The sequence below is a fragment of the Candoia aspera genome, chromosome 3, assembly GCF_035149785.1.
Source record: "Candoia aspera isolate rCanAsp1 chromosome 3, rCanAsp1.hap2, whole genome shotgun sequence".
In the NCBI taxonomy this organism is placed as follows: Eukaryota; Metazoa; Chordata; class Lepidosauria; order Squamata; family Boidae; genus Candoia; species Candoia aspera.
This window is the reverse complement of record NC_086155.1, coordinates 92,271,042-92,290,674: the sequence shown is the minus strand read 5'-3', so window position 1 is coordinate 92,290,674 and position 19,633 is coordinate 92,271,042. Positions and strand designations below refer to the sequence as shown.

General features: G+C 38.3%; 1 protein-coding gene across 1 annotated transcript in view; it reads left to right on the top strand.

The window, feature by feature from the left end:
- VAV3 (vav guanine nucleotide exchange factor 3) overlaps positions 1 to 19,633 on the top strand; it is a 197,995-nt gene that overhangs the window by 135,346 nt on the left and 43,016 nt on the right. The window contains exon 19 of the mRNA XM_063298356.1: positions 1,859 to 1,904. Coding sequence (XP_063154426.1) covers positions 1,859 to 1,904 — 46 coding nt within the window. The remainder of the gene's footprint in view (positions 1 to 1,858; positions 1,905 to 19,633) is intronic.

Here is a 19,633-nt window from a genome sequence, read left to right as displayed (position 1 = left end):
ATTTTGCAGAAGCATTCTATTCCTTTATGTAGCCAGATGGAATGTCCCTCTAAATGAAAATTAGAGCTTTTGAATCCCTGCTTTTAAGAGGAAGCTCTATATGTTTTAGGGAACCAAACACATTTCGGGGTGGGGGGGGAATCATGCTCATGCAGGAAAGCTACCCACATGGAATAATAGATACTTTATTTTTCTTTTATCTTTTCCATAAAAACTATCAAACCTGTAGATACACTGTGTTTTCATATTGTTTTTCTCTTCTCCAAATATTATCCTTAGCAGGATATTGCGACTTGCTCATTGTGTCTGTTCTCCCCCATAAAACTAAACATTTTTCACATGTTTCTTCTAACACCTGCTCTCCAACTACATCATTACTGCTTAGTATTGCAGTGACCTTTTAATATGCTAAGTCCTCTTTTATGGTGAAAACATGCTCTTGATAGAAGGTGAACTTTGTCTGTAATTGCTGTTCAAAGCTTTTACAAACGTTCAGACATTAACTATAATAACCCACAAATGCATTTCAGAAACAATTGATATTTTTGTGTGAACTTGTAGGATAAGGCTATACTATCACACAGTAGGGTGTAGTGCTACTGCTTCAGGTAGTACGGAGGAGGAGTTAAGTAAATGATGGCAGAAAGGGATGGTTGAATGGGGCAGCAGAATTTTAACAATACTGTATGGATCCTAATAGGGTAGGGGTGGTACAACAGTGTTTGGATTCTGTTTCAGGCATATCTTTCCTACCAGTCAGTTAGAAGTTGTTGGAGCAGCTTTTAATACTCAGCTTTGATTAGTAAAATGTTAAAAATATATGAATGGATAATATTCATAGACAGTCTAAAGGCATTGCTTTGAAAGGGCTTTGTATCAGTTCAGAAGCAGCTCTAGATCTGTTTAAGCCCTTTGAGTGGCTGTTTTGGGGATCTGAATTGATGACTTCAGTGTCCTGCTCCTAGTGCCTCTCCGGAGGCATTCTTTAGAATCTTTCCTCTCCAGACACTTCACCCGTATGCAACCATGGGATAAGTGCTCCATTGCAAAATTGTCCAAACAGTATCATTTCACTTTCACAGTTTGCAAGAAGCTTTAAACGTAGGAGAAATGGCAGCTTTGCAGCCAAGAAGCTTCTTCTCATTGCAGCCGCTGAGAAGTTCTTGTAAACAGCCAAATGCACAAAACATTAGGCATGTACAAGCCTTCAGGAGGGTGTTTCACTTCAACAAAGATGAAAGTAAGGCACACCTGAAACTGTTTCATGAAGTGTCATATCCTTTTGCATCAAAGAGTGAAGCAAATGGTTGCGTTGCTTCATTTCACTCTGCTTGGCTGTTCTTCACAGCCTCCTACAGCTTCTTGCGTTTGCCAAGCGTCTTGGCAAGGCAACTCATGTTCCCACTCTGCATCAGTGAGATGAATTGTACCACTTGTAGCAGGAAGCACCTTGTCAAAGAGAATCAGTGCTGCCTCTGCAGGCCAAAACACCATGAACTGAAAATGTGAATGTGGGGAACACTAGCGATTTTAAAAAAAATTCCTTGTTTTGTAGAGTGGGATAAATGATGAGCGAGCCATAGCAGGAGATGGTATACTGATTGAACTATATTTTTTACAAGTTCTTTTTGACCAGCCAAAATGACGTTAATTGGCTCATGTTGTTCTGGGCATGTTCTTAGCATTTTGAGGTCAGCAGAATTGAAGACAATCTCTGGTCAGCATCAGGCTGGGAGATTTGGGGGTAGAAACACTGGTGTGCAGTAAAGGTGCTCTGATTGGGTAGGAATTACATGAAAAGAGGAACTGTGTCTATTTTAAAAAGAAATCTCTAACTGGTGTGTCTTTAACTACACAGAAGCAACTGAATGGACTTCGAAAGAGCTCCAGACATATGGACTCAGGTTTGTTTGTTTGTTTCCCTGATACATTTTTTGAGATGCTAAGAGAAACTGGAATTGATTTGTCATGTTATTATTATTATCCTGTTTTCTGAATTACTGCCAACTCAAGGGCCTTCCCCACAAGTTATCTTAAGCAGATTGCTAAGATGTAATTTTCGGTGTGTTCCAATCTTATGCATGTTTCAGGCCTGGCAAGATAACAAAATAGTGTATTGCTACATTTAAAGATCATTTTTATGTATTGTTATAGTAATGTTTTTATTCATCTGGAGTAGGATTGGGAAATCCACAGGCTGCACGTAGCCCCCAGGTTGCCAGAATAGGGGTTTGGGTTTTTTTTTTAGGTTTCTGATGTTTTAAAGGGCCAGAATAGATGCCATAAGTAGTAGAAGAAGGTACCAGTTTAACCCCCTCAACTCTTTCCCCCCAAAACTGGGGGATGTTTCCCACTGGGGCAAAAAAATAATCTTATGATATAAGCCATATATAGGTTTTACCTCATAAACCTCTCCAAACCAGATTGGTCCTGCCCATTCTGCTAATACCATGCACAGTGTCACCAGCCATGTCCTCTGCATTCCCCATGCAGTGAAAAAGCAAAGTGCAGAGCCCCAGGCTGAGCATTATGGCTCAGCCTTGATTCAGACTAGACGATATTTAGATAACGTGGACCTATATCAGGCCTATGTCTGACATCCTAGAGCTAGTACATTGACTTTTTTTTTCTTCTGTGGCCCTTACAGTATGCCCTGCCTAACATAGCCATTGGGGCAGTGTTTCCAATTTTATCCTTGCAGCTTAGTAAATGGAGAGGTACAGACTGCCTCACCCAGGCAGTGAGTATGGTCCCCCTAGTCCTACATTCAGGATCTGATTGGGTGGTCAATTCAGTGCTATTAGAGTTGTTATGCTGTAGCATTAAAATTTTTTGACGTTCCAGGCATTCCAGCGGTAGAGCACATTTTTGTGACTGATACTTTTTAATCCTGCTGAATTCTGCAGCTTAGATCCAAATAAGCCATTGGGCTTCTAATTACACTCCTGACTGTGTCTTCAATGGTTCAGTCATGTGACTAATTGAACTCAAGATCTGTCTTGTTGCTTTGTTTTTTTAACAGACGGTGCTCTTAAACCATGTTTACATTCCTAGCAGCTTCTGGGCTATTGGTTAATTCTCCTGCCCCTCTTAAATAGAGCAACCAGTTTTAATCTTGGAGTTAATCTTGCAAACCATGTGTGTTCTTAGCTATTGCTGTTTCACCCTGGAGGCTGAAGGTAGTAGGAATCTTGAGGTGTGACTCCCCAAGCAGAATTCAGTTTAACTTGCATATTCTTAATTCTAAATAATTCCTTATAGTTTATAAATGGCTATTTTGAATGCAGTTATTAGGATTGTGTATGCAGACACTGATGTTAGTCTCCTGTGAAAGATTTTATTATTTTATTATTATTTATTTATTTTATTGTTTCATTTATTAAATTCATAGCTTGCCTTTCAATCTAATTATCCCATAATACAAATACAGTGAAATATAACAAAATCAAACAGTAGTAACAAACAAATATAAATACAGAATCAGGTAAAATATCATTTCGAAAAGACTTTTAAAAGGTCATTACAGTGTATTTGCAAGGCATAAATTAGTACATCAGAGTCTAACATCCACATCTTAAACTTTGGCATCCCGGTTCTTCTCAAGTCATCTTCAAGGAAGGAGTGGATGAAGTGATCAGAAAGCAGAAGATCTAGAGGGATCCATAACAATGATACTACATCATCTAGAACATAACTGATCCCACACAGAGAAGACCAAGACCACAATAGTGCTTAGTGGCCATATAACCAAATGTTTTAGACATGATTGGGCTCTTACAGATGTTTTGCCTTGATATATCAACACACCAAAAGCAAAATTGCCATGAATCTGATCCAAATGGCCATGCCGTGTTATGGAGCAAACCTGAACAAAATCTTAATTCTATGATCATTATGGTCAAGAAGCAAATAATAATTAGGTTGAAACTTCATATTTTGAGACCAAACTGTGTTTTCAATTTATGGTCCACACTTTGTAGTTGCAGAAGTTGGGCATCATGATCCCTCCAGATGTATTGGTTTTCAGTCCCATCAGCCCCAGCGGATATGGCCAATGGCATGGAATTGTATTCAGAAATATCAGGAAGACATTCAGTTGCCTGACCTTGGCTTTTTTAAAAAACCAGTATGGGAAGAAAGGGGATTGGTGTGGGGTGAAGGATGCCATTTTTATAATCTGCTCATAACTGATAGTAATATCTCCCTTGTCAGGGATTCTAGTTTCATACCTGCATAAAGAGTAGCGTAGGACTCAGTTGAGTAACATATTTTTGATCTTTCATCTAAATCAATGTTCCTCAAACCCAAATATTTTCCAGGTATTTTGGATCGTATCTCCCATCATCTCTTTATAGTATAACTAGCAGATTGGGGAAGCTGGTCTGAATAAATAAAAGCACAAGGTCTTTTTTCTTCTTTAATTCTGTTAAAAGGAAAAAAAAAACAATCATGTGCTTTACAGTAATTGTGCTAGTGGGTTTTTTTGGCTCCATTTTATGAGTTCTTTTTCACAGTTTAATTTCAGATCCATGGCAAGTTATGAGTTGTTAAATGCTTCTAAATGTAGCAACCTGAGAATATTTGCATTTAATTTTAAAATAGGGCTTCAGCCTAGAATCAATTACTTGGAAAAAGTCTTCTCTCTGCAAGAAAAGAGAGAGAGAGAGATTATATTATCGCTATTCTGTGCTTGTTTGCATGGGAGCAGCCTTTCTCTCTCTCTCTCTCTCTTATTTTAATGTTATCTTAAGGAATATTTTGGAAGAACGAGGCTTCCTCATTGTGTTCTGACCCTCTTTTTCTCTCCAGAGAGACCTAATATTTTGCTCAGAGGTTGATGAATGAAACAGCATTCTGGAAAATACAAGTTTCCAGTGCCATTCCATACTCTTTGCCAGGGAGGGGGAATACACTTACCTTCCGTGTGACTAATTGGATGGGATAACAGGAATCTTTGGTTTGATTTTCCATCTCTTTACATGTAACAAAAAGTTTTCAGGAGCACAGTATTAGTTCAACATATCGGCTTCCCTTGAAAGGGGAAATGGTGACTAAGCAGATTTTTGCCCCAAAATGGCACTGAACCCAATGCTGCAATTGTTATGTCTATAATTAAGATTAATTTTTAATCTTTGATTTTTAACTGTTTGTAAACTGCCCAGAGTCATTGTAATACGAGGTGGGCAGGGAAGAAATATGATAAATAGATAAATAGATAAATAAATAAATAAATAAATAAATAAATAATTTTGGCCAGTGGTGCCTCAGTGAGAAGTGTGATTAGGTACATTTTATTCTGCCAGAATGAGGGAATGGGAAGACAGAAGGTTTCTTTTCTCCATCTTTTGGAATCTTGATAGCAAAATATTACTGAGGTCTCTGTTATAAGTCCTCATTGGGTTGCAATTTGGTGTTTGGAGTAGAAGAGAGAGTAGAATGGACAAGGTAAGGGAATATGGTGAGACCAGTAAGGGAACAAACTTGGGACACAGTGCCATTTTTAGGAAATCTGGACGAATCTTCAGCTACTCGCTTTGCTGATTCTGGTGAACTATTGGTTGGTCACGCAGACTGAAACAAATAAAACACAACTCTACTCCAGATTCCAAAATCATGAGAACTTGGCAAACCACTGAAATGTTGTTGGATGATGCAATGGATCAAGTTTTGGCCCTACTTCTTCCGGATGGATTCTCTGTCTACTGTTGAAATTGGACAGAAAGTGAAGTGTCCGGGTTTGCAGATTGCTTTAAATCAAATACATTTAGTTCTTGGGATTCTTGCCTCCACATTACTTGATTCTATTGCATCCAAAAAATCTAGTTTACTCCTTCATTTCCCTGTTCGAAGCGCACACGATTCTTTAACCAAGTTCTATACAGTTTGAGAAACTATGTTTTACTTGATTCTCTGATGCCCAGAAAGTAATAATATATTTTGTAATGAATTCATGCTGCCGGGCACAACGGGAATCTGGCCACACAAGTCCATGCCAATAGTTATTTATTGTGTAACATGTCTTTATTCCAGAAGTTGTTTTTATAGTTGGCATGATCCTGGATTTTAATCTCTCAGTGCCTCCATTGCATTTTTGTTTTATGAGGGTTACAAAAAGTGCTCAATCAAATCAGACCAAAAAGTTAGACTACCATACATCATTAGATTGAGCCTTTAGGTTAGGTATTATATTTTGTGTGCCCAGTGATTGCAGCTGGATACCTAGATGACTCAGCAGCAGCTAATGAGTTCTGTAATTTCCTCATCTGATATGCTGATTTTCCATTGAAGTTCTTGTTTAATGCTTGTAAGTATCACATTAACTATAGTGTTTATGCCAGCTACAGAGCCTCTCCCCAGATGAATACATTAACTCTCAGTTGAAGACAAGAACCAGCATGCTTCATCCCTGCCAGTAACTTTTGGAAAAGTTTATTCTTTATTACTAGTGTTTTGTCTTCAAGGTTTTCTCAGCTTTAGTTCAGTAGCTTATGTGAGATAGTAGAAAGTAGAAAGATCCAGATGCTTCAAAGATACCTATTTATATAACTGTAGGATGGTTATCTTGAACTTATAGCAGTTTGGTTTTGAAAACTATCAGTACATATTATGCAAGTGTGGGAGTGTCATATCCACTGATATCAATGACTTGGGAACACATTACTCCCTATAAGATGATTTGAAAGTGAGAGCAAAGAACACTTGAACCAGTTTCTTTAATATAGGGAAAGTGAAAGGGGGAACAGTTCTGGCCAAATCCACTTCTTGTTTTGATGTGGATGAATCTTGTAGTACCATATGATCTGCTTTGGTCCAAGAGATTTACTTTCTGATCTGGGATTCTATAAATCCCTGTTAATAGAACTTGATGACATATAAGTTGATTGCCTGATGTTCTTCAGGTTCAAGGCTTGCTAAAACCTTTGTGAGTCATCTTAAAACAACAATCAGCACTGTCCTGTCTTCTCAAAATAATTTGCAGTTTTTCTGGTAGTATATCTTCTTCTGAAAGCAGTCAGATGGTTTGTAAATATTAGATCAGATAACCCTTTTAAACTATGTTTTGTTCTTATTGCTATGTCTGTGATAAAGAACTTCCCAGATAGTTCTTCCTAACCCCACTCCCATTCATCTTAAACTTCAGAAGACCCTGGGCTGTCTCTGACACAGAGCAGGGTGATGAAATATCTTTCAATCAGTAGCTTGACAGGTGGAGAGGAGAATACAGTGGAATGGATATCTAACTTGTACAAATCTTTATGAAATGCTGACCTTAAGATTTGGGCTATGTTTTAAACAGAATGCTTTGAAAAGCAGCTGCGGATATTTTAAGGTAAATTCTGTTTGACTTTCTACATTTCATAAGACCCAACCAGAGGAAAACATTTTTTATTTTATTTTAATTCAATTTTAAATCTTGTACTGAAATCTAAAATGGCACATTCTATTCTAAGATCTAAAAATGGCACATGTGTAGGGCTTCTCAATTCTTTTCTTACAAAAGTGTGGCAATTTTTAATTATCAGGACTCAGAACCCTATCTGAGATATAAATCACTGAAAAATCATGTCTTTGATGATGATTTACTAAATTTTAATTTAAATCAAAGGAGAGGGATTCTTCCTCAAAATTTGACTCATTTATTGATTTCATTAATGATTTAGTGACTACTTAAGAGTCCAGGCTGTTCACCTAAAGAATCAGGAAGCCCTGTAAACTATGGAAGGCTAAATAATATCTCTTATTGGTAGAAGATGTTGGATAGTTGTCGAAACTTCTGTAATTTCCTGGAGGGCTGGAATCCAAATTGTACATTAACTTAATATATAGCATGCAGCTGTGTGTGCTCATTTTTCAGAGTAGCTTATGCAGAGCTTTGGAGCAAAGTGCCACCAATATACTGATGACACCCAGTTTGTCAATGAATACCAAGGGACCATCCATAGCCCTCAGTGCTGTGAGAATTTCATAATGGACTGGATGAGATGAAGAGGATCAGATTAAGTCCATTTTATTTAGGGTTGCTCTTAGTAAGAAAGAAATCTAGGCTAGAAATTTGGGTGCATCCAGTTCTTGAAGACTTGGGTATCCCTAGGAAGATCAGGTTCATAGTTTTCTGCTCACAAGACTTTTCCGTCCTTCCCTATCTCTCAATTTTCAGCTGGTAACAGCTGCTAAGGAAGCATTTCCACAATTTGTTTATTATATCAGTTGTACTTTTTCCTAAAGCAGATGTGGTCACAGTTATCTATGCTATGGTTAAATCACATTTCGACAATTGCAGTATTACAGTGTCCTCCACAATATGCTTCCCTTGAAAAGCATCCAGAAGATTACTACAAAATAAAGCAGTTAGGCTGCTTCCTGTTAGGCTGTATGGAAATCAGATTATACCAATAACGAAAGTTCTACCCACTTGTTTTTCTGGGTCAGTTTAAAATTTAACCTTTAAAACTTTGGGCCAGGAATGGGGAATCTCCAGATTCCATGTGGTATATGTCCTAAGGAAGTTTTTCTGTCTCAGGCTGTTACATTCTCTCAAGCTTCATTCTTTTCCTTTCTCATTAGTACTTAGTGAGCCTGTTCAGTTATTAAAGGTCTTCCTTTCAGTGCTGGTCATGTCTTTCCTTTAGACTCTGTTGTTCAGTTTGCCATAATCACTTCAGCCTGGCTGTCTGAGGGACAGTCTTTCTGGTTGTGAAGTTGACCTTGTTGACCTTGTTGACCATGTTGCTCACAGAGGCTCATACGTCAAATGTATCTATTCAACTTAGCCTTTGAAACTGTTTTCAGTATTTAGAATGGCTCTGTTGATTGTTTTTTGAGAGCCAGTTTGGTTAAGGCAGCAGGCTAGAAACCAGGAGACTGTGAGTTCTAGTCCTGCCTAAGGCACAAAGCCAGCTGGGTGACCTTGGGCCAGTCAGTTGCTCACAGCCCTAGGAAGCAGGTAGTGGCAAACCACTTCTGAAAACCCTTACCAAGAAAACTGCAGGGACTTGTCCAAACAGTCTTCGAGAGTCAGACACTATTGAACGGGGGGAAAATTGATTGTTTTGAGTATTTATTATTGCATTGCTATTTGTCTTGGTTATTCAGATAGGATTCTAATATGGAAAAAAAAGATACTATGGACTAAAGCTTGATAATCCCACTTGCAATTCACATAGGAAAAGTGGTGAATCTGAGACAGTACAGTATGCTGACTAAAACAGTGAAAGACATCACTTCCAGTCTACCACAGTTTTTCTAATACAACTTCAGCTTGTATAATGCAATTATATTTAAGGTTTATTTGATGAATCTGCAACTTGGAACATTGCATTTAATAGGTATTTCCCAAGAAACATTAAAAATATTGGCCCATTCACACTAATTTTCTTAGGTTGTTGTTTAACTTCATGAATGGATTCCTTTGTTCAACTCTCTTGGAGGTTGAGGCTGCTGTTGAAGTTTATTTGAATCAAACTGGACAAAAAGAAAAGTGTGATATATGATGGTGATATATATGATTATATTAGTAGGTCATAGCTCTTTCTGAAACAGAGCAATACTTATCCAAACTTCACTTGGTTAGTAGTGGATGGAAATCAGTTTTGCAAGAACTTCTGCAGGAACATAGACTATTAGAACACATTCCCCTGTGATCTGCAGTTGATAACAAATAGTTGAGAAGTTTCAACTTTGAGTTTGAAACCCTAGCATACCACAGACAAGGCTGGCAATAGCATGTTTATAATTTGTAAAAGATTTAGACTCAACATAATATATTTTGTAATACTCATATGTTTTTATATTGTCAGGGACATAATCTTTAGTTTTTAATTTATATTGAATTTGGTTTTATATGGCTTCTGATGTGTGAATCACCTTGTGTGCAGTTTTATCAAAAAGCAACAGATATAAACTATATAGAAAATGGTATTAAATGTACCATTGATGAATAGACTTGGTTCATATGTCAAGTACAAATGAAAAGAAAACTGATGATGATACGAGGTAATGAAGGATTAAAATGAGGATAGGATTAGAGTACGGAGACATCACACTGATGACAGAGATAAAAATTGTGAAGACCATGGTTTTCCCAATTATAATATAAAGCTATGAAAGTTGAACTACCAGAAGGGCTAAACAAATTTTTAAAAATATGCCTTTGAATTGTGCTTGAGAATATTTGGTCCACAGTGAGGACAAATAATTCAGTACTAGAAGAAGTAAAACCAGACTGGTCAATGGGAATAATTATGCTAAGTATTTTGGATACATCTGGCAAATACAAGAGTCATCGGAGAAGAACCCCATGCTTAGAAAAATCAAGGTGTCTAGATATTAATGACACAAGCAGGATCTTATAAGAATTTGAAGAATCAGTTGCTGGCAAAATTAGATTCACCAGGTAACGAAGAGTCAGAAGTGACTGAACAACTGAACAAAGGGAGAGGTTAGCATTTAGAGTGGCTTTTGATGATATGCAGTATAGTATGTTTAAAATTTGTCTGTGGATGTCTAGGATTACTGTTAACAGCTCAGACAAGAAGATACACAATGTACGCTAAATCTGGACTTTTGGGCATTATTTAAATTCATTCATTTATTAAAGACCTGGCAGGTGCTCATTTAATAAATTGTTAAGGCATTGAAATCATAGTCATAATAATTTTATTAATCAGTTATTAAATGCAGGTGTCAAATTTCTAATATGCAATCAAAAAGAAAGATGTTCTGTATTTAGCTGTAACTGTTATTTGGCAAAGGTACTATTGTGAAGATGCCATAAAAGAAATGGGCAGGTAGTTATTTTTATTAGGTTCAACCCCAAATGCATAAAGTTGTAAGTAAACTTTAAAAACCACCAAAAAGGTCAGCAGTTTTTATATCAGACTAGCCATTATGTTTAACTTAAATGTTATTTTCTGTATACTTTATCTACATTTGGAGGTAATTCAAGTAACAACTGGATTTTGTATATTCAAAAATAGGGTAAATAAAACAAGTTGTTCATTTCCCCAGCAGACCTAGGTATAACTTAAAACGTGCCTTCTCTGTCGTTGCACCTCCCCTGTTGAGCAGCATTTCACCCCCCATTCTGTATGATCCCAACCCTGTTGGTTTTTCATAAGGCACTTAAGACCAGGAATTTCCCACAAGTATTGTGGCCTGGAGGTTAAGCGAGCCATATTGGTTGACTGTTTAATTATTGTTTGAGTGATGAAGTGGAATCAGGGTTTTTTTCCCCCTGATCCCAGGCATATAGTATATTTTGGGGGAGGAGGGCTGTATATTATTTTATATACAGGGGTCGGTCCTCTCTCTGCTCCTGTTCAACATCTTCATGAGGCTGCTGGGTGAGCTCATCTGTCACCATAGGGTGAGGTATCATCAATGCGCTGATGATGCCCAATTATACATCTCTGCCCCTGGCGAATTAAGCAATCCTATGGATGACTTATCCTAGTGCCGGGAGACTGTGAGGGTCTGGATGGGGAACAACAGGCTTCAACTGAACCCTGGGAAGACCGAGTGGCTTTGGGTTTGGGGGCCTGCTGGTTCTAGGACTGTGCCATCTTTGATGCTGGATTGGGTTGCACTGCCCCAAACAGATTCCATGTGCAATGTGGGAGTTCTCCTACGACTCTTGCTCAAGGAGCAGGTGGCAGTTGTGGCTAGGATGGCCTTTGCTCAACTTCATGTTGTGTGTCAGTTGTGCCCATTCCTAGATCAAGGGGCTCTACTCATGATCGCTCATGCCCTAGTTACCTCCTGGTTGGACAACTGTAATGCACTCTACACGTGGCTGCCCTTGAAGAGTATCTGGAAGCTTCAGCCAGTGCAGAATGCAGCGGTGCAGGCAGTTATGTGTATTTCTAGAAGCACACACATTACACCTCTGCTCTGCCTGCTGCATTGGTTACCAGTCTGTTTCCAGATCCAATTCAAACCCGAGGTGATGGGTTTGACCTTTAAAGCCCTACATGGCATGGGACTGTGTTATTTGAAGGACTGCCTCTCCCCGATTACATCTGCCCATCCCACCAGATCCAGCAGAGAGGGCATGCCGCAGGTCCCATCAGCTAGGAAGTTGCACTTGGCAGGTCATAGGTGATGGGCCTTTTCTGCTGTGGCCCCTGCTCAATGGAATTTTTCACCCCAGAGTGACGCTGGCTTCATCCCTTTTAACTTTCTGGAAGTCCTTCAAGACCTGGTTGTATCATCAGGCCTGGGGACCCCAGGGGACTGGTGAAATATTTAGATGGCTCTGGTGTAATTAACACCTGCTCTTCACCCATTTTTTTTATTTTTTATTTTTTCATTTTGTGCCTTTTACAATTTTAAAGTTAGTAATAGTAATACTTATTTGTAGATATTGTTTTTAGCTTTGCTTTACACCGACCAGAGTCACTTGTTTGTGACATGGGTGGCCATATAAATATGATGAATAAAATAGATAGATAGATAGATAGATAGATAGATAGATAGATAGATAGATAGATAGATAGTCTATCTCTGTACGCTGCCTAGAATCACCTTGGTGAGATGGGAGGCTATATAAATCATATAAATAAACAAGTTTATTTATATGATTTATATAGCCTTTTTCTCCTTCTCTCTAACCTTCATGTTTTGTGTCTGATGAAGAAATCTGGAATGCCAACACTGATACTGCATTGCCAAACACAATAAAGATCTTCTAGTCTTTTTTTTCCTTATACTCTACATCAGACATTTTCAACTTTTTGACCCTGGAGGAACCTTTGAAATATTTTTCAGGCCTTGGGGAACCCCTGCCCATTCAGGCTCAAATACAGGCCACAAGTTACAAAATTATTTTGTTTGTTTCATGTATAGGCCTGTATAGATGCATTAACAGTGTTTTTAAACTGAAAATAAAGAATAAAACTTACCTCTTTAATGTGAAGTTGCCCGAATTTGAAATAATTTTTTAGATAAATCGTGATCTCCAAGGGAACCCCTAGTGACCTCTTGTGGAACCCTGGGGTTCCAGAGAACCCTGGTTGAGAAACCCTGATCTACATTAATTCAGCATGGCAACTTGGAGTCTCCAAATCAGGCTGAAAAGCAGCAGGGTGATTTATACTCTTTCTTCCAATGTGATATAAGCAGTTCTTTATTTATCCAAGAAGAGGGTCTACAAAACAATGTTGAGGAGGAAGATTATCTGAGTGAATAAAATGTCACAGTGCTTAGTTTATTGACTAGAAACAGTAGCTTTGAGTGGTAGGTGTCTCTGGTTTGGGGAATGATATTTCATCACTCTGTAAATCAACATAAAAGTTATGTAATTAATGTCTGTCAACTATGCATTTGTTATTTACTGTATATATCCCACTTTTCCCCCAGGAGCTTAAGGTGATGTAGATACCATTCCCAATTTTTGCCCACAACCTCAATCCTGTGAGGTAGGTTAGGTTAGGTTGAGAGAATGTGATTGGCCCAAAGTCACCCAATCAGCTTTCACAGCTAAGGGAGGACTTGATCTCCCTGGTCCTAATCTAACATCTCAGTCCACTGTACGCAATTTAGATGAAAAGGTCAAACTGCTTCCTGTGTACTGCTAGAGGTTTCCATGTTCATGGAAGTAAGCTGTGCATCCATAGCAAGGACACCACTACTTACTACAAGTTCAATGCACCCTGAAATTAGAAAAGGGAAAATGCAGGTATGCAATGCTGAGCCACCTGAAAATTCCATTGAAGTCAGTGGGATTTTTGTCTGCTATACTTGAAATTCATGTCAGGTGAGCTTGCTCAATTTTTGATACAGTGTTCTCTTGATCCTGATATTGAAAGAGACTATCAACAGTGGTGCTCTCCAATGCAATCAGTTATGATAAACTACTTCCTTTCCCTGGAATACCCCAATCTGCTTGAAATTCAATGCAAGCCCTAATATTTGAGATGAACGGGCATGCAGCTTTCCTTCCTGTTTGCATAACCAGTGCAGTTAGATTTCTTCAGGGCAAATCTATTAAGGAAAATTCTCTAGAGACCTTTCAAGGGATTATTCCCATTAAGTGCAGATGACAGGAGCTGATAAGGCACAAGAAACCAAATTTTTCTCTTAACAGTTTTATTAACACCAGCAACAGAAACAAAAATAGCTAGAAAACATTGCAAATGGAGTAAGAGGTGTTATTTAAAGCATACTTAGAAAATAGCATTGCTCTATAAAAATGATTTGGTTTTGTTTTCTTTCCATCCCTATGAAAATAGATGCCTTATGATCAGGATACTGGCTTCCAAGGCTGTGGGTATTAACAGGCTGTTTTATAACTAGGAAGATGAAGTCTGATGTGGTTATTTGACATCTGTGCAGTTCTGCTTAATTTGGCTTTATCTTTTTGTCCATTTTTTGTCAAATATCTAAGTTTCAAGGGCTTAAATCGTAAAATGTTTTGCATGGGCTAGGAGAACTTTTATAATGACCTACCGATGCTGGTAGGTATAGGGTTACTATATATATTCCATTTTTAAGAGATTTACTTTGTAAGTTATGTTATTACAAAAATTAAATTGGAGGTTTCCAGGTTTTCTCACATTTGATGGTGAGTTAATACAGCGGTTCCCAACCTTATTGGCACCAGGGACTGGTTTTGTGGAAGACAATTTTTCCATGGAGCAGGGGTGGTGGTGGTTTTGGGATGATTCAAGCACTTCCTCTTTTTCCTGACCTTTTATTCTTTTTTCTTTGCGTCGTTTGGAGATAGCAGCCAATGGGCTTGCTTTCTCTGACAGGAGGCAGAGCTCAGGCGGTTAATGCGAGCGATGGGGAGCGGCTGTAAATACTCAGGCTGTAAATTTGCTTGCTCGCCCACTGCTCACCTCCTGCTGTGCGGCCCAGTTCCTAACAGGCCACGGACCGGTACTGGTCTGTGGCCTGGGGGTTGGAGACCCCTGAGTTAATATACACAATCTCCCAGAATGTGTCATGTCAGCAAGAAGACTCGGCTTGGTACAGAGTTATGGAATGCAAAAATTTTATTCATCTCCATTTCTTAGCAAACATTAGGGTCAGCTTCCTGTTACATGTACTGTATATTATGGTTTTCTAACTGTGTAGTATTTGGAACGGCCAGTGCTAATAAAAGTATTTAGAATCTTGCCTATCTTTAGCAGTATCTTTATTTTTAAACAAATTGTCGAAAGGTATAAAGCTGTTAAATGAAAAGTTATAGCTCCTTAGACATTAATTATATGACTCATTCCATCTGATTTCTAAAGCCCAAGTTTCAACCCTTTAGATTTAAGATAAAAAATGGCTCCAGAGCCTGTGTCTCTGGTATATAGCCTTCCATCCAGAAGTACACATTTGTGGAAAGGTTAAATAAATATTTGCTCTGAGGTTCCATGTTACCTATATAAAGTAATGAGCTAGAAGGCTTCAGTGTTGGTGGATAAAAGATTGCCTTGCGAAGCGTAGCTGTGTCATGGATTAACCTGCAAAAAGTGTTGCTCCTCCATAATGACTGAAGTTCGAACCACATTTTTAATTGTGGTTTTTGTTATGCTGTGTTTCTTGTGAGGTCTATTTATTATGTCACTTCTTCCTGTTTCTACCCATGGTTCCATTATTTTCTAATCCACATTATCTGCAAATTATTGATGAATAATTCAGTATTTAAATGCCCTTTTAATCAGTCTTTAGCTACATTGCTAGTCTAAACCTGCCAAAAGTGTTTAAATAAATACAAAATCTTGGTCCTGAGTGCTGTGGTTCAAAACACATCTGAAAAAAAAGGGACTTGCAGAGATAAGTTTCCTGAAGTATTCCTGCATGGAAATTTCATATCCAGTTTCAGATATGTTGTTAACTTTGTTTGTTTGTTTCTTTTACTGTTTTTATTCAGTTTCAACTGTGAGCCACCCAGAGTCATGTATATGAAATGGGCAGCCTATAAATTCAATCACTCACTCACTCACTCCCTCCCTCCCACTGGAATGATAGAGAACATTTTGAGTGGTTACGGTAGTTCACCTTCGGGTGAATGAGTGTTTTATACCTGGCAGGGCCCACTCTGGCAGCTATTTTCTGAATAGTCAAGCTTCTCCTGACCCAAAAAAATTCCTACCCCTGGCCTAATGAATGATTCACTAAGTGGATATTGTGGGCTTCCTGTTTCTTGGTAGATAAGTACTTAAGAAGAGGACTGTAGTCAATAATCCATAGCTCTTTCCACTTAAGTACTGTACTGTTATATATTTATGATAAGGCTTAGTTAATATAGTGAAGTTATGTTTTCTTGATGTAACTAGATGGGCTAGTTAAAAAAACAGTCAAAACCTAGTAGAAACTATCTTCACTTAGGGTTACGTTTAGGTTAAATATAGCACACTACAGTTCTCTGTTTCTTGCCCCTGCTAAATGGGAACAATCTTCCTGTTTTTAACAGGATGAGGCTGGTGTATGTGCCTCCTTTAAAAAATTTAAAGACTTTGAATAATGTATGATACCTCCAAAAAGACTTTTATGTATCTATAATCAATTTAGGCAATCTCCAGTTTTCTGAAATCTCAGGGGAGCATGTTATGCACAAGTCAACATTTTTTTTATTTCCAGGGTGCCCTAACGTATTTGGGAGGAAGGGATGATGTTCCATGGCCATAGGGTTTCAAAGAGAAAAATGTAATGATTTGCCTTATAAATATAGACTGGACTGAACTGAAATTGAATGTGGTATAGGGAGCAATTGTGCTTTGTTCTTCAAATTGACACACGGAATAATGTGCATGTAACACAGGACAATGTACCAAAAGTTACCACCCTTTGAACTTTACATTCATTTTTCTTTTTCTTTTAATGGAAGCTGTTGATATGTTATAGGAATGTGTTCTGTGTTTATATATAATACTTTTTCATTTATTTAGAGCAGTATTCTTCACTGTCATGTTTTGGGACTGCCAGAATTCCCAATCCCTTTCATACGTATTTGTTTCCCAATAGATGGCTTCATAGAAGCAGGATCTAAAAGGGTAACTTAACATACAGAAATTCCAATTTTCCTGCATACAAGTGCCATGCTGGAAGTGTCAGGATTGCTGGATTTGATTTTAAAAACGTGCATACCATAACGTGTAGGCAGTGCATTATCTCTCAGAAACAGAAGAGGCATTGCTTCTTTTTCTTCAAGGCAGCTTTTCTTCAAGACAGCTGCAGATGACAGAAGAACACATACATGTTGCTCAAGTAGAGGAACACCCTGAAATAGCTTGCTGGGACTTGATGAACCAACTTGGGCAGGACTACCTCAGCTCAAGCATGCCCATAAAATGAAAATGGTTAGATGGTTACGTCTGTTAAAAAAAAAAGTCTAGTTAATAAATAAGCATCTGGAAACTAGCCCAGAATTTTGGATTTATATAAACACACAGAGAAATTCTAGCAGTTGGCCCAAAGGTCAAAAGAATTACTGGGCCATCTATTTTTGGTAAGCCAAAAAAGCATCTAAAAGCATGACTTTTCATAGTTTTTTTTTTAAAAAACCCTCAGGTGCCATGGGTCTAACACATTTATTTTTCAGGTAATGTGATGGGCATGATGCTGTAAAAAGCCATTGCAAATAGAAGCTTGTCTTGTAAAAGCTGTCCCATCACGTATTGTTCATATTACCGCAGCAATTTCAGTGAATTATTTTAAGCAGGGATCATATCATAAGGGCAAACTGAGAGCAGTATGCTGAGACTGACTCAAGAATTTTACGGCCACCTTGGTATTTAGACCTTCTTTATGGGTTCCTCAGTCACTTCTGGTGCACAACCTGCACGCACTCACAGTAAACATTTGAGGATTTGTTTGTTTTACATCCTTGGATATAATCTTCCCTTGTTAAGCAAGTAACAACACATTAATTTACTTGTTTGGCTTAGACTTCAGTTCTGGCCTAGTTCTGAGGAATAGCAAATGGGCTAATAAATAATGTGATTGGGACACTGTAGAGTTCCATATAAAAAAAGTTTTTTATGAAGAAATATATCCTGTATCATAATCATAATCAATCATAATGCACCATAAAAAAACTGGGAGATCATGAGTTCTAGTTCTGCCTTAGGCACAAAGCCAGCCGGATGACTTTGGGCCAGTCACTTTCTTTCAGCCCTAGGAAGGAGGCAGAAGTGGTAAACCACTTCTGAAAAACCATGCCAAGAAAACTGCAGGGACTTGTCCAGGCAGTCTCCGAGAATCAGACACAATTGACTGGATTAAAAAAATTGGCATGACTTTCAAAGGGAACAACTCATCTACTTTTTTTAAACTTCAGAAATAATTGAAAGATGATAAGAGTCTCTTTTATCATTAGAACAGATGCTTTTGACCATCAGAATTGTTTGTAATTTACAATGAAAGGAGAAATTGCTGTGAAAATCCAATAACACCTAGGAAAAACTGACGTTTTCTTTTCAAACAATTATATCAGAAACATTGCGTTTCCTGTTCTTAAACATATTTGTTTTTCAGTGAGATGTGAGTAAAACAGATGTGTTTTCTCATATCAGGATCTAAAGCATTATTTATATCAGTCTATTGCCTGTTTTGGTCTAGTGGTTGAGGCTCCAGGCTACAAACCAGGAGACTGTGAGTTCTAGTCCCTCCTTAGGCATGAAAGCTGGCTGGGTGACTTTGGGCCAGTTGCTCTCTCTCAGCCCAACCCACCTCACAGGGTTGTTGTTGTGGGAAAAATAGGAGGAGGAAGGAGTATTAGGTATGTTCCCTGCCTTGAGTTATTTATAAAAATTATAAAGGTGGGATAAAAAATAAAATAAAAATATTTTACAAAGCCAGAAATGTACTCACTCTCAGAAAGGCATGAGCATTCATAGCAATGAAAATGACTACCTCTTCAAAAACAGACTGAATTGACAAAAGATTGATTCTTTTCCATTTAAACTATACATTCTGTTGTTTTATCAACTAGGCAACAGCCTAAAGAAAAATGTTTTCTTTAAGCAAGAAAAAGAAGTGCAGAGGGTGCTTGTATAAAAGCATGTTCTGTTGTTGTTTATTCGTTTAGTCGCTTCCGACACTTCGTGACTTCATGGACCAGCCCACGCCAGACCTTCCTGTCGGTCGTCAACACCCCCAGCTCCCCCAGGGACGAGTCCGTCACCTCTAGAATATCATCCATCCATCTTGCCCTTGGTCGGCCCCTCTTCCTTTTGCCTTCCACTCTCCCTAGCATCAGCATCTTCTCCAGGGTGACCTGTCTTCTCATTATGTGGCCAAAGTATTTCAGTTTTGCCTTTAATATCATTCCCTCAAGTGAGCAGTCTGGCTTTATTTCCTGGAGGATGGACTGGTTTGATCTTCTTGCAGTCCAAGGCACTCTCAGAATTTTCCTCCAACACCACAGTTCAAAAGCATTGATCTTCCTTCGCTCAGCCTTCCTTATGGTCCAACTCTCGCAGCCATATGTTACTACGGGGAACACCATTGCTTTAACTATGCAGGCCTTTGTTGTCAGTGTGATGTCTCTGCTCTTAACTATTTTATCGAGATTTGTCATTGCTCTTCTCCCAAGGATTAAGCGTCTTCTGATTTCCTGATTGCAGTCAGCATCTGCAGTAATCTTCGCACCTAGGAATATGAAGTCTTTCACTGCTTCTACATTTTCTCCCTCTATTTG